Source organism: Littorina saxatilis, linkage group LG5, assembly GCF_037325665.1.
Source record: "Littorina saxatilis isolate snail1 linkage group LG5, US_GU_Lsax_2.0, whole genome shotgun sequence".
In the NCBI taxonomy this organism is placed as follows: Eukaryota; Metazoa; Mollusca; class Gastropoda; order Littorinimorpha; family Littorinidae; genus Littorina; species Littorina saxatilis.
The window spans coordinates 4403611-4416917 of record NC_090249.1 but is presented as its reverse complement, the minus strand read 5'-3'; the positions used below and the strand labels follow the sequence as shown (position 1 = coordinate 4416917).

The following is a 13307-nucleotide window of genomic DNA, read 5'->3' as shown; positions in this document are numbered from 1 at the left end:
CACGAAGGGACTACAGGCAGCAGTGCCCATAAAGCGAGGTTACTTTTGGCTTGCCCCTCGTACGTATCTTTGGCCGGGATCTGTGAAAAATCTATATTTCCGTCTGCAAGAAATCTCCCCCTTTCATTCCGGTTTCCCTGGCAGTGGGATGCTGGTGCCAGCGGAAATGGGGTCTTATCACAGAAACAATCCCCTGTCCCTGTTCTTGTAGATTTATTTTTTACATGAGGGGAATTTTACGTATGTGTAAGTTTCCAAGTGCGCAAAGCCCAGCTACAGAAACGAAAGTGAGTTTCTGCTTGTCTGAACCTGGCTAAGACAAAAACATGAATTGTTGCTTTTGATAACCCTTCATAAATCTTATATTTCCTCTACTCCCCTGTCTCCGACTTATCTCTACTACCTCCTCCACCGTATCCGCTCTGCTCCACTGTCGTTTGCCAATTTTCATTCATGTTGATGCTGATTTCTGTGAAATATTAAAACTATGAGTGGTCCAGGAAATGATATTTATCGTTCGAACAACCAGTCACGAAAGATTGACGTGACCCCTGACCTCCTGAAGCACGTGATGTGCAGCGCCGCAGCATCACGGTTGTTACTTGGTCGTCTTGACCTCAATACAATAGTAAGCCTTACAACGGTAGGCGACTTGACAGAATCCCTCTATGGAAATGGAATACTCTCTCTCTCTCTCTCTCTCTCTCTCTCTCTCTCCCCCCCTCTCTCTCTCTCTCCCCCCTCTCTCTCTCTCTGGCTGATTTTGTTTGGGAGGGACAAATCCTTTTCGTTGAAAATGTCAGTTTTGCCAGTGCAAATGTCAGTGGCAGGAAATCTCAAATTTACAAATGTAACCGGGCAAATGATGCATTAATAAAATTGAACCAGCTTTAAAAAAAAAATCATTCTCTCGTGATCTGTTTACACAAAATCAAAACAAAACAAACGGAACCTTTTGAAAAAGCCGGATTAAAAGACTTTGAAAAGGTATAATGTCTGGTCGGACAGCTGCAATGGGCTACGTTTGGTAAATATTAACACGTAAATAAAATATGTTCAAATCGGAGACAAATACATCGCAAAATATAAGACATTTTCTTTCAACGGGCACACAAAGTCTGTTATGGAGATTAGCTGCCACCGTCTCTTCAAATTCGGTTTTTATAATTTAATTCTTCAAGACAAAAATGTGACAGGCTAGAGAAAGTCTGTGCAAGGGGAAAATGTGATGTATATTTTACGATGAATGTAAACATCCGACAGGTCTTCTGCTGTTGATGGTTTTTTTCCAGATCTGGCCAGAAGGAGCTACACTGGAGACCAAGCTCTGGGGAACGTCAGAAGACCTGAAAGCGACGTTCCAGTTCACGACAGCAGCGGAACTGCGACCCTAGACACAACCGTCGAACGCAGAAGAAGAAGATGGTTTTTTTTAAATCTTTTTTTTGTTGTTTGCAAACGACAGCATATTCGTGACACATTTGTATAACGCTCTTTACAAAGGTGACGTTGAGAAGATGCAAGATTAAAGTCTGAATGTATACTCAAGCTATGACTCATATGGTCGACATAACAATTAAAGGACCTAGCCTACCGTGTATTCTCCATGATAAACATCTGGGTAATTTCTGCACAGATTTTAAGCCAGGTCCCTCGACTGAATGTTATCACGTGTGACATCGTCAGCAGTTAGCCGCCATTCAAAACCAGAAAGGCCATGCTGTTCGACATGTATTCAGTTAAGGACCCGTATTGAGGTACCAGCGACACAATCTCATAGTCATCCGTAAAAACAGGACCTTCACTGGCTCCTATCATCTTGCTCGTATGATCTACATAACAAACGCGCTGCACTGGTGTAAACTGTTAATTCAGCTTTACAATCAGAAAGACCATGCTGTTTGACGTGTATTCAGTTAAGGACCCCTATCTAAGTACCTGCGACAAGATCTCATAGTCATACGCCACAGGACGAGACAAACAGGACATCCGCTGGTTCTTATCATCTTGCTCGTATCAAGTTATCTACATAAATATCTGTGGTGTAAACTATTCATTCAGCTATAGAATAAGAACAGCCATGCTGTTTTGACACGTGTTCAGTTATGTAAGGTGCCATGTTCGGATACCTGTGATAAAATCTCTTACTCATCCAGAACAGGACGCTAAAACTGGGACCTGACCTGATTCGTACCATCTTGCTTAAACATACAATTACTTATTTTACAAAAAAAGATTAATGTGCAAAGGGTATCACGTGCAATGCGAACCAGGACGATGACAACAACAACACTGACAACAACAACAATGCTGAGCAAAACCAACAGTAAATAAATGTCCATACGGATAGTGTCTCACGCGGAAAAAAACCCACTAACTGAACGACAACAAGAAAGGCAGTCCTTTCTGAAGTAGTCGTCTATTTAAAAAAAAGGGAACCTTTTCGGTTTCATTTCAATCGAATTCATTCAAAGTTTTCAAGCTTTACGAAGCATTTCCTTTCTGAAAACCCTCACTTCATACCCACCCAATAAAGAAGGGGACTAGTAACAACGTAAAGTTGAAAATGTCTTATTCCTTGTTATTTGCTTCTTTCACAATATGGGTCGCACAGTGCCTTGGGGCCGGGGGTGGCGGGGAGGGGGGTGGGGGGGGGTGGTATAAAGCTACATTCTTCTTACGGGTCCCAAACCAGTTCTCACTTTTTCCATCCAGGCGTATAAACAGACTTCTTCCCAGCAAGCGGCCTTTCTGAGGCGATCCTATGACGTCTGATATTTGCCCGTCAAGAACGTAAAATGCTGCACAAAAGACGCACAGCAGAAAGAACGGGGCCCCAAAACCTGTTTCGCGCTTAAAAAAGGAGAAAAACGAAAAAGAAATTGGTGACCTAAAATCGCATCGCCGGAAAAAAGAGTCCGTGGATCCGCAAATAGTCCCCTCAAACAGTGTAGCGCGCAGGCGCATCTGCTCACATGTTGTTTCTACTTGAAGGCTGTGTAAGAGTAGCTCTTTCGCGATTTTGCAGATGGAAATGCCCTCGTGTATTTTCATTCTCTCTCAAGTTGTTGTTAGCCCACAAACCCTTGAAAATCTCTTGCCATATTTTACTTTGCCCGTAGAATAAAGAACATCATCTTTCGCCCACACCTTGTTATCAGCCATAGCTACAGGTGCACTTGCTATCTTGAGGAACTACCGCAAGTTGCTGTTGACACGGCAAGGTTTTTGAAAAACTGTCCTGTCATTGTAATACATGTACATACATGGCTATCTTTGACCTCATACTTGTTTTTAGGCAGATACAGATATGGCCACGCTCACGCAGTGCAACAAGCGAGATTGTAACGTGGATACATGTTATTTGAATGTCCTGGTCTTCTACGTCCTCATTGTGCCTTGAAATGCTAAAGGAAACAAACTTGCATCAGTCTCGAACAGCACTATCTGCTGAAGAGAAGATATTAAACCATAATAACCAACCAACAAACCTCATTTTGCCTTGCCTCACTGCCTAAAAACTATAGTCAGATTGCAGGCTGAATTAAGCCCTTCGGGATTTTGAAACTGTGTGCATCCAAGCGAGCTATTCCAAGATGCTACCTTAGGCGGGATACAGCATTTTGGTAAAACATTCCAGCACATTCACGAACCAGCAAGCTCAGCGTCATACATTGTACGAACAAGTCATTGGACAAAGTGCTGACTGACGGTGAACACCAACAGGCTGCTGACAGTACATCCCGGCTTACGCCCCCCCCCCCCCCCCCCTGAAGACAGACATTAATGTTGGTGTGCGTGACTGGCGCGCGTGATCGATGCTTAATGTTGATGTGAAGCGTTTGAATTCCTGACGGACGTTAAACCCTTCCTATGCGGACCGCAGAATAAAGGCAGAGTGACGATTCATTTTGCGAAACCCGTTTTCAGCTTATGAAATCAACTGACTAATGTCCTTGCGGCTTTAGGCATGCTTCCGGATTTAGTTAATTAGAAATGTATTTGGTATAGCAGTATGGATTTAAATACGTTGTCAAATGCATCACTGGCGTAATCAAAGTCAAAACCTTAGACTCACGAGCAAATTGCCAATAAACTTTAGAAACGTTGCATTCCACAAACATAGGTTGTGAGCAATGCTTATAGCGGAGTCATATAACACAGCATATTCTCAACAGTGACTATATTTGTTTATATCTATAGTTTCTGCATTGACAAACAAGCAAACAAACAAAAAAACAAACAAACAAACAAATCATTTTGAATGCACAGATGCATGTTATGTTGCTGTACACAAACGAACAATGCGATACCAATGCGAGGTAGGCATACACAGACACGCACGTTTAAATAGGAATAATTCCACAGACTATCATCACCCTCAACATGATCAGGAACATTTGGTTGTTATCATCATCTTCAAAGTGTGCAAGCACAGCTTTATTGTTATCATCATCTTCATCATCATCATCATCATCATCATCATCATCATCATCATCATTATCTACACAAGTAAGCATTTTTATCGTTTTCACCCTCTCACCTACAGGTGCAAACACTTTGTATCGCCATCATCGTCATCACTTACCTCCTTGTTGTTTTCATCCACCTCCTTCTTGTCGTTGACGTCGAGGTCATTGGCGGGCTCTTCATTGGTGCTGTTCCTCATGGTTCTGGATGCCCACTTGGCCGAAGTTACGCCAACCGTCGTCGTCTGCTACTCCAAAAGCGAAAACAATCCAAGAAAAGTCACAGATAGATTGTTCAGGCACAATTTACCAATTAACTTTCACTGAAGTTTGTCGAGGATCCAAATTAGGGCAATTTTCATCCAAATGTTTCACAGCCGTCGTAGAGGGAGCGTCTCTGAGCGAGTGCACAATCCCTATGATCAAGCGTCGTTTGCCTCAAGTGGGGGATGGGTGGTGACAGGCGACACGAACTAAGAGTGGGGTTTCCGGAGGGCGCTCGAAGCAGAACAGTCCTGTGCTTTCACTCTCCGTGTTTTCTTTCGCTTGCTCGGCGAAGGGGAAGAAAGACGGTGGCGTGCCACTGCTCAAGCCGAGTTCAGAAATGTGTCAACCATTCGCTCTTGCTTGTCCTCATCCGATCCCCGATTCATCCGAGCCGTCTGAGTTTGAACAGCGCGCAAGTGTCAGTTTCGTTCAATAATCAAATGCCCCCACTGTTATCGAAACTGTTCCCAGTACGGCTGCACCGACAAAACAGAGATTAGCTGTTTCTTTTGAATCAGTGGTTACAGAGGAATTTGATGCAGTGTCTCAGTGTCAGCTCGTCAGTTACTGCCCCTGAAAAAAGATAACGTTTGAGCGAAATGAACTTCAGAAAAAATGATCTTTTTCTCTTTGGCAATTTGAAAAAAAGCTTGCTCCAGGCAAAACATTGAATGTAGGCCAAACCATCAAGTTTCGATATCATTATTGTACAATGTGTGTTGCCCTTTTTGTTTGTTTATCTTCCTTATTGCCTGGTATGACGGAGTTAGGGAAGATTTTGTAGAAGCTTACAATAATGGAGTCTATTTAGTGACAGTAAAGTGTATTTAGACTTACTTCCCAGTCTCTGCTAACCTACTTCCTTACGAACAATTCATTGAACAAGGTTCTATTCTAGGAAATTAATATATCTTTGTTTGGATAGAAGCCGGTAAATTCAGTGTATACAAGTTATACCGCCATTTTCGTTACGAACAATAGCCTGCAACGAGCCCCCACAAATTCAGTATTTACTAGCCCTCCCGCGCCAGAGCATTCGCGAATAAATCCGTTTCACTCCAGGAGCTACACTGACATGGGTGTGCTCGGTCAACTGAAAAGGGAGTCATTGGGCGTATAAAACCTCCTGAATGAAAATGCACAAGCTTACAGAAAACGTGGAGGGGGTAGAGGGTAGAACAGCAGGGATACTAGCTTAGAAAGACAGGGTAGGAGAATAAATAGCTCCATAGACAGAAATGCAGCAGTGTTCAAGAAGACTGAGTATTCAATGGCCGAGGAGTAGGGGTAATAAAAAATAAGGCTATGGACAGAAACGTAGCAAGAAGAATATTCAATGTCCGGGGAATAGGGGGTCGAAAACTATAAATATAAGGCCAAAAAAAAAATTGTCTGTTTAGGGTAACATGACCAAAAAAAGTAGGGTCGGTAGGTAGGTAAAGTTTTTTGTTTTTTTTTGTTTTTTTTTTTTGGTAAATGCTATGTTGGCTGAACATTCACTTCTTATATTTGATGAATACATGTTTCAAAACTAACGTATAAATAAAACAGAGAGAAAGGGAGAGAAAGAAACGCCAAATGTCTCTTTTTAGCATTTTTACCTCTTTTTTTTTCTTTGAAATCAAAAAAAAGTTTTTGGGTCGGCGCCAAATCGATAGGGTCGGTCGGGTTACCCTAAACAGACAATTTTTTTTTTTTTGGCCTAAGACAACAATGCAGCAGTGTTTAAGAAGAATATTCAATGGCCGAGGAATAGGGGGTCGGAAACTACACTTATTCCCCCCTCTGCTTCTTTACCTCTGTAAACTTGTAGGGGTAGTTATTTTTCGATAATGACCCAGCAACCAAACAAATAACGACCCAGCAACAGCCTGAATCCTCGATAGTGCAATGGGTTGAGAGGTTGTTCTGTTTCGGTACTACTTTTTGCGACTGAAAAGTTCCGAACGCTCTAATGTACGAAGTATACATCTCTGGAGCAAACAATACAAACATACCGCATTTAAATTAACAACTACAGGCCGGAACACATGAATCTCCATATAAAATCCATGAGTTCGGTTGTTTTCTGAATCTCATCTGCCGTGCCGTCAAGCCGTTCATCACAAGCAATTTCCCAAGGCAAGTAACTCATACTTTGTCTAGCGACAAGAGTAGTTCCCCTTCTTTTCACTCAGTTCCTTCGACAACAGACTGCAATCCGACGGTCAGTTTTCAACAATATTTCATTTAATAAACAGATCACACGCAACCAAATGCACACATCTCATCAATTTAAACAACATAAAGGGGTTTCATACACTATTTTCCCCAGAAAACTGAACTTCATACAGTTTTTAACGTTGGAACACGGGTGCAAAAGTTCGTCTGCTAGTCCCATTTGACGAAAAAACATTATCCTAAGCGATACTAAAACATATACAGAACACACAATATCTGCCTTTGCCGCCACGGCAGAATAACAGCATATCTGTGTACTTGATTTTAGCCCAAAATAGGAAAACTGACAAGAAGTGTTAACAGAATGGAATAATTTGCACGGAACTATACAACCGCGCATTAATCGATCGCCTGCGCAGGTTGACTGGTTGAGAGAATAGGATTCGATCAAACTTTCGCAAAAAAACTCCTCTTTTCTTTGAATAACTGAAGAAAGGAGGAATAAAGAGGTTACACACCTCGTCTCAGTGATTATAAAAAATAATGGTCTCAGTTCGCGGTCATGAAAAAGCTCGCTAAAGCTCGCATTTTTCATGATCCGCTAACTTCGACCATTATTTTTGATAATCACTGAGACCGACGTGTAACCTCTACATCTGAGGCTAGAAACGTACATGTATAGCATGTGTTCGACAAGAACATTCAGTGGCACTGAAGTTTTACATAACTCTCCTTTCATCTTTGGGGAAACTCTGTTTTCGAAAGTGTTATATTTCCCTGCAGAGTTTTTCCCGCCTACCCTGAAACTTCATGATTTTTTTCGCAACCACAAAAAGCGTCCGCTTCAAACGAGGAAGACTTGTTGCTTCTGTCGTTTCATTTACAGTTCAAATCCCTCACCCCAGTCCAAAACCTTAGTATAGCGCGCAGAAGTACAACATCATCGTTGTAGTTTCGCTTTTCTTTCTAACACTAAACTTTGCAGGTTGTCAGTGTCGTCTGTCGGAGGGTGTGTGTGAGGAGGGGGCGGGGGGGGGGGGGGGGGGCATGAACAAGCAGACGCGAACAAAGCCGCATTCGTTCCCTGTGCAAAACACACAGCACTTTGTTTTTCAAACTAACCCACGCCGTCTCATTTTGACCATGGCAGCTTAGCCCCCCCATCCACCGACTGCAATTTTGAAAACTTTGAAGAGCTCATTGTCTCCCCTGAAATAATGCACAGACACTTAATCACAACGAAAAGGCACTTTGACGGTCACTCTCCATGTAATTGCATGGTCCGAAATGAAAGCGAAAACTCCTCGTACCCTGAAGAAGAAGAAGAAGAAGAAGAAGAAGAAAGCAAACACCGGGGGGGGGGGGGGGGGGGGGGGGGGGGGGGTGGGGGGTCCGTCTTAAAGCAGGGCCGGACTAGGCGAAGAGGAGGGGGAGGGGTTGCAAGTGGTGGCCCAGGGGGATGTCCCCCCTGGCGGCAGGGGCGTATCAGTTCATTTTATGGGTGTTTTTTTTCAAAAGTATATTGTGAAGATATGGGTGTGAAGGCGCGAAGCGCCGAGTCGACGGCGCAAAGCGCCTAGCTTGCTAGGGGGGTCCGGGGGCATGCCCCCCCGGAAAATTTTGAAAAAAAGGATGCAAAATGGTGCAATCTGGTGCATTCTGAGGATGATCATTACCAGTTTCAGGCAGCAGATTTTGTCACTGATTAATACCCCAAAAATTGAAACTCAATGTAAAATAAAGAAATGCATACCTCATTCAATATTTTTATTTTTTGGCTGGGGGGGGGGGGGGGTCCGGAAACCCTAGAACCCCCCCCCCCCCCCTCGTTGTGGGGGTCAGGGGGCGAAGCCCCCTGAAGCTGATGGGTAGGTCATATTCTGAGATAGGAAAATGGTCGCTCCTTGCATGAAACGGCATAAAATAAGCAATAATAAAAAAAATTAAATAAGTAAGGTACATGTTTAGGCTAGGGGGGGGGGTTGCGCAACCCCCATAACCCCCCCGGTAGTCCGGCCCTGTAAAGGGCGAATTTCTTGCGAAGTCAATATTGAGTGTCAAGACATTTTCTTTTTCAAGCTGTCCCGATCAGCGATTGTTAGTTGGTTAAGCTATCGGACCTTGCGTGCGAGGAAGTTTTCAGTGATGCGTAAATCAATAAAATGCAAAGCGAAAATAGAATGTTTGTGACAGCAGGCTGGTTGTGCATTATCATCGCTTGCTATTGTCTTGCATTTTGAGCGCTTACGTCCCCTTGCCTGTTTGGTTTAAACAATGTTTTATTAAATCAAACATGGTACAACAATACAACGATAAACAAAAGGGACACAAACTCAAGCGAACGCTTATATTACGCGCCCTACGTAGTTACAAATCATGAACAAAAATATGATGTCGGACAAACATTACTTATAAACTATGGAACTATCTAGGTCAACAGCATAGTTGAAGCAAACCAAAAAGAACAGGAAAAAGCTAGCAGGAGGAAGAGGGGGAGGGTGGAGGTGGGACGAAAGAATGGTAGGTACATATGAAAGATGAAGGTGGTTAGCGCATACAAAAAGAATATACATAGTACATTGTAAACTGTAATCCAGTGGCAAATAAGCAGTAGTTCGCTTAACATATAATTGCCTGTTTGATGTTATACTGCACAGTTCGGTACCTCTAACTTGGTCTAAGCAAAGTATTTATCAATGCACCTCTGTCACAACGATAGATGCTTCATACAACAAAGTATAACTCGTTTAAGAATACCATATTTCGTCTGTGAAAGTAATATGTGTGTTCACGTAGAATTCAGTCTGAGACATTGTTGTTACTGTCTCTTGGACAAATAAAGCATCCATTTTTGCTTATTCACAACCATTCAAGCCGATAGTACACAAGACTAGTTTATTAATGCAAAACAAACTGTGATTGGCAATATGTAGCCTGCAACCTATTAGCAATATACGGGTAAAATTCAAGAACAGTGTCATAAATCAACTATGATCGCCTTATAAGTCCGCCATTTTGTTATGTCCCTTGAACATGCAAATAAACTTCACGGAGTAGATCGAATTTTAAATTCAAAATGTTCGCTTTCATTACGAGTGTGCCTCACCGCGTCCAACATACTTCCACGATTCTCTCTGTCTGTAAAGTTTGGCACTTTGCAACAACTTTCTTGAAATTTGGATTCAGTTTTTTGAATTTGAGCAAATATGCATTAATTTTACTATTCAGAAACTCTATTTTAATTCTAGATTTGACCAAAACTAACAACATCCAAATAAAACAGAAAGATACGGCTGATTCGAGAGTTGCTTTATAAATTCAATGCAATCTGAAATTAATTCTAACCATGTTGTACTCACAATAGACCGAGAGGTCTCCAACAAACAGTTGACCGCTAAACAGAGCTGACAGCCAATCCAGTGGAGCCGCACAGATTACAAACTTACACAGGACCCATATGGTCTCGGCTAACCCCAGGTCGGTCTCGGCTTCAGAGGCCTAGCGACCGGAAGCGGAACGGAACCTGTGTGTCAGTTCAGCAACAGTCATTATTGTGTGAACCGTTGCAGATTGCAACCGTATATGACAAGGCGTTAGTCATTGTAAACAAATGAACAGTTGTAGGCATACTCGATGTACAAATTACGCTACATCGTGCTTACAGTTATAACCATAAGTCACGAGTTGCAATTTTCCACACTGATTAACTAGATATTCAAGCCAGAAATTGTCAATGACAAGACTTCAACATTGCAATTATCCAGACATATTCGTCCTACAATACGATTAATTTAGTTAGATATTCAAGCTAGAAATTGTCAATGACAAGACTTCAACATTGCAATTATCCAGACCAATCGACTTTCGCACTGACAGTGTTTGAAAATTCAAAAAGAACCAGACAAAGACGGCAAAAATATAAAATTGTAAGACAGGCTGTTGTATATATAGAGAATGCACATGGCTTGCTGTGTCGTACCAGATTTACACGAGTGGTTTTTTGACTCACATGCGAAGCAAAAGTGAGTCTATGTACTCACCCGAGTCGTCCGTCCGTCCGTCCGGACGTCCGTCCGGAAAACTTTAACGTTGGATATTTCTTGGACACTATTCAGTCTATCAGTACCAAATTTGGCAAGATGGTGTATGATGACAAGGCCCCAAAAAACACACATAGCATCTTGACCTTGCTTCAAGGTCAAGGTCGCAGGGGCCATAAATGTTGCCTAAAAAACAGCTATTTTTCACATTTTCCCCATTTTCTCTGAAGTTTTTGAGATTCAATACCTCACCTATATATGATATATAGGGCAAAGTAAGCCCCATCTTTTGATACCAGTTTGGTTTACCTTGCTTCAAGGTCAAGGTCACAGGAGCTCTTCAAAGTTGGATTGTATACATATTTTGAAGTGACCTTGACCCTGAACTATGGAAGATAACTGTTTCAAACTTAAAAATTATGTGGGGCACATGTTATGCTTTTATCATGAGACACATTTGGTCACATATGATCAAGGTCAAGGTCACTTTGACCCTTATGAAATGTGACCAAAATAAGGTAGTGAACCACTAAAAGTGACCATATCTCATGGTAGAAAGACCCAATAAGCACCATTGTACTTCCTATGTCTTGAATTAACAGCTTTGTGTTGCATGACCTTGGATGACCTTGACCTTGGGTCAAGGTCACATGTATTTTGGTAGGAAAAATGTGTAAAGCAGTTCTTAGTGTATGATGTCATTGCTAGGTTTAGTTATTTGACCTTGACCCTGAAGGTCAAGGTCATGTAAAGGTCAAGGTCAAGCATGTGAGTCGTATGGGCTTTGCCCTTCTTGTTTTAATATTGAACTGCGAGCGAAAGCAACATGTAAATATATATCTCCAACCGGCCCTAACCCGCCAAGCTGACCTCCCACAACTCAGCAATCAATGCAAGACAAGGAGGGAACACGACTGACAATGTCCACACACAGCCATGCCGACAGTCCGGCACCAGGTCTGCCCCTTTGATAGCTGTGTCCACTGTCAGTCTACTCAGTCGTCCTGGAACTGATCAAACTGACCAGTAATAGCCAAGACAGTCACAGTGGTCAGAACAGAAAAAGACGGTATACGTGCCAGGGCCGGACTAGGCTAAGAGGAGGGGGTGGGGGTGTGTGTTGCCAGTGGTGGTCCAGCTGATGGGTAGGTCATATTCTGAGATAGGAAAATGGTCGCTCCTTGCATGAAACGGCATAAAATAAACAATAATAAAAAATATTTTAAATAAGTGAGGTACATGTTTAGGCTAGGGGGGGGGGTGCGCAACCCCCATAACCCCCCCCCCCCCCCCCGGTAGTCCGGCCCTGCGTGCTCTGGACTCGCTTTTGCCCTGACTGAGAGAACAGGGTTCAGGTGCACGAGAAGGTTACCAACTAGATGTGAACCAGCTGCAGGATCGGATTGGTTTGAATCACAAACAAATCTCAATGTTTCAACCAGGAAGAAGAGTAGTTTCTCAGGTCTTATTCGGATATATATGGCATTTATCGGATTGTATGTTTAAAAACTGAACGGCGGTAGCAGACACAAAGGCATGAATATTGAAAATGTCAACCCTTGATCAAATAGTCCTTAAAGTTGCATTGTGGCAACTTCTATAGTTAGACAGTAATTATACAGTGTGTGGATTTAATCAAATGTAGACCAGAGGTATAGAAGAACTGCAAGTGTTTGACAATTGCTCAGGCTCCTCAAAATAGCAAACAAACAAGCAAGCAAGCAAAAACACACACACAAAAAAACAACTTCATAATTATGTAAATCTTACTTACGGATTTGTCTGAAATTAAACTTCCAAGGATTAACAACCCGTCAGCAGATGACAGCAACAAAGACGATCAAGAAGAAGGCCACACCAGATTTCAATCAGCAACGACATACACTGGACCGTAGCTGGACTCCCATGAAATTCAGCAGTGTAAGCAAAATTCATCCGGTCTGCACCGGTTTCCCCAACTTTATGTCCACCTACTGGCGCCAGCCCACGGGACGTTCGGGGTTCCCAATTTCCATGTAGTTATCATACATTGACTGGCCTCAGCGCCAGCAGTCATGAACTGCCGATAAGTATTCGTTCTCTATGTGCATTGGCTCTAAGTCAGCTTGCTTTATATTGCATATGAAGCGAGGATGACGGAATCAGTCTTTTTGAGCTGTTGAGTCACCACTTGCAGACGACACTTGCAGACGACCTTTCTTCCGCAGCGATGTTTCGTCAGCACAAGGAAAGAATGAACTGTCTGTCAAGGAACTGGAACATGTTCATAGTTCAACAAAATCCACTGGTTTTGTAAACCTCCAAACACTAATAACAACAATAGACAAGTCTTGCAACCAAGCCAGACGGCGACTGCATGAAATTACAACAA

General features: G+C 42.6%; 1 protein-coding gene across 8 annotated transcripts in view; it reads right to left on the bottom strand.

The window, feature by feature from the left end:
* The window catches only part of LOC138966118 (protein 4.1-like), a 142959-nt gene extending 137660 nt beyond the window's left edge, over positions 1-5299 (bottom strand). For 3 of the 8 annotated variants that reach the window (XR_011455612.1, XM_070338214.1, XM_070338226.1), the window contains exon 1: positions 4589-5298. Coding sequence is in view for 7 of the 8 variants with exons in the window: in XM_070338214.1 (XP_070194315.1) it covers positions 4589-4669 (81 nt within the window). In the remaining variant the exon portion in view is untranslated. Of the gene's footprint in view, positions 1-4588 lie in introns of all 8 variants that reach the window. The other 5 variants (XM_070338223.1, XM_070338224.1, XM_070338225.1 and 2 more) reach the window with 4 other exon arrangements.
* Between the last annotated feature and the right edge of the window lie 8008 nt (positions 5300-13307).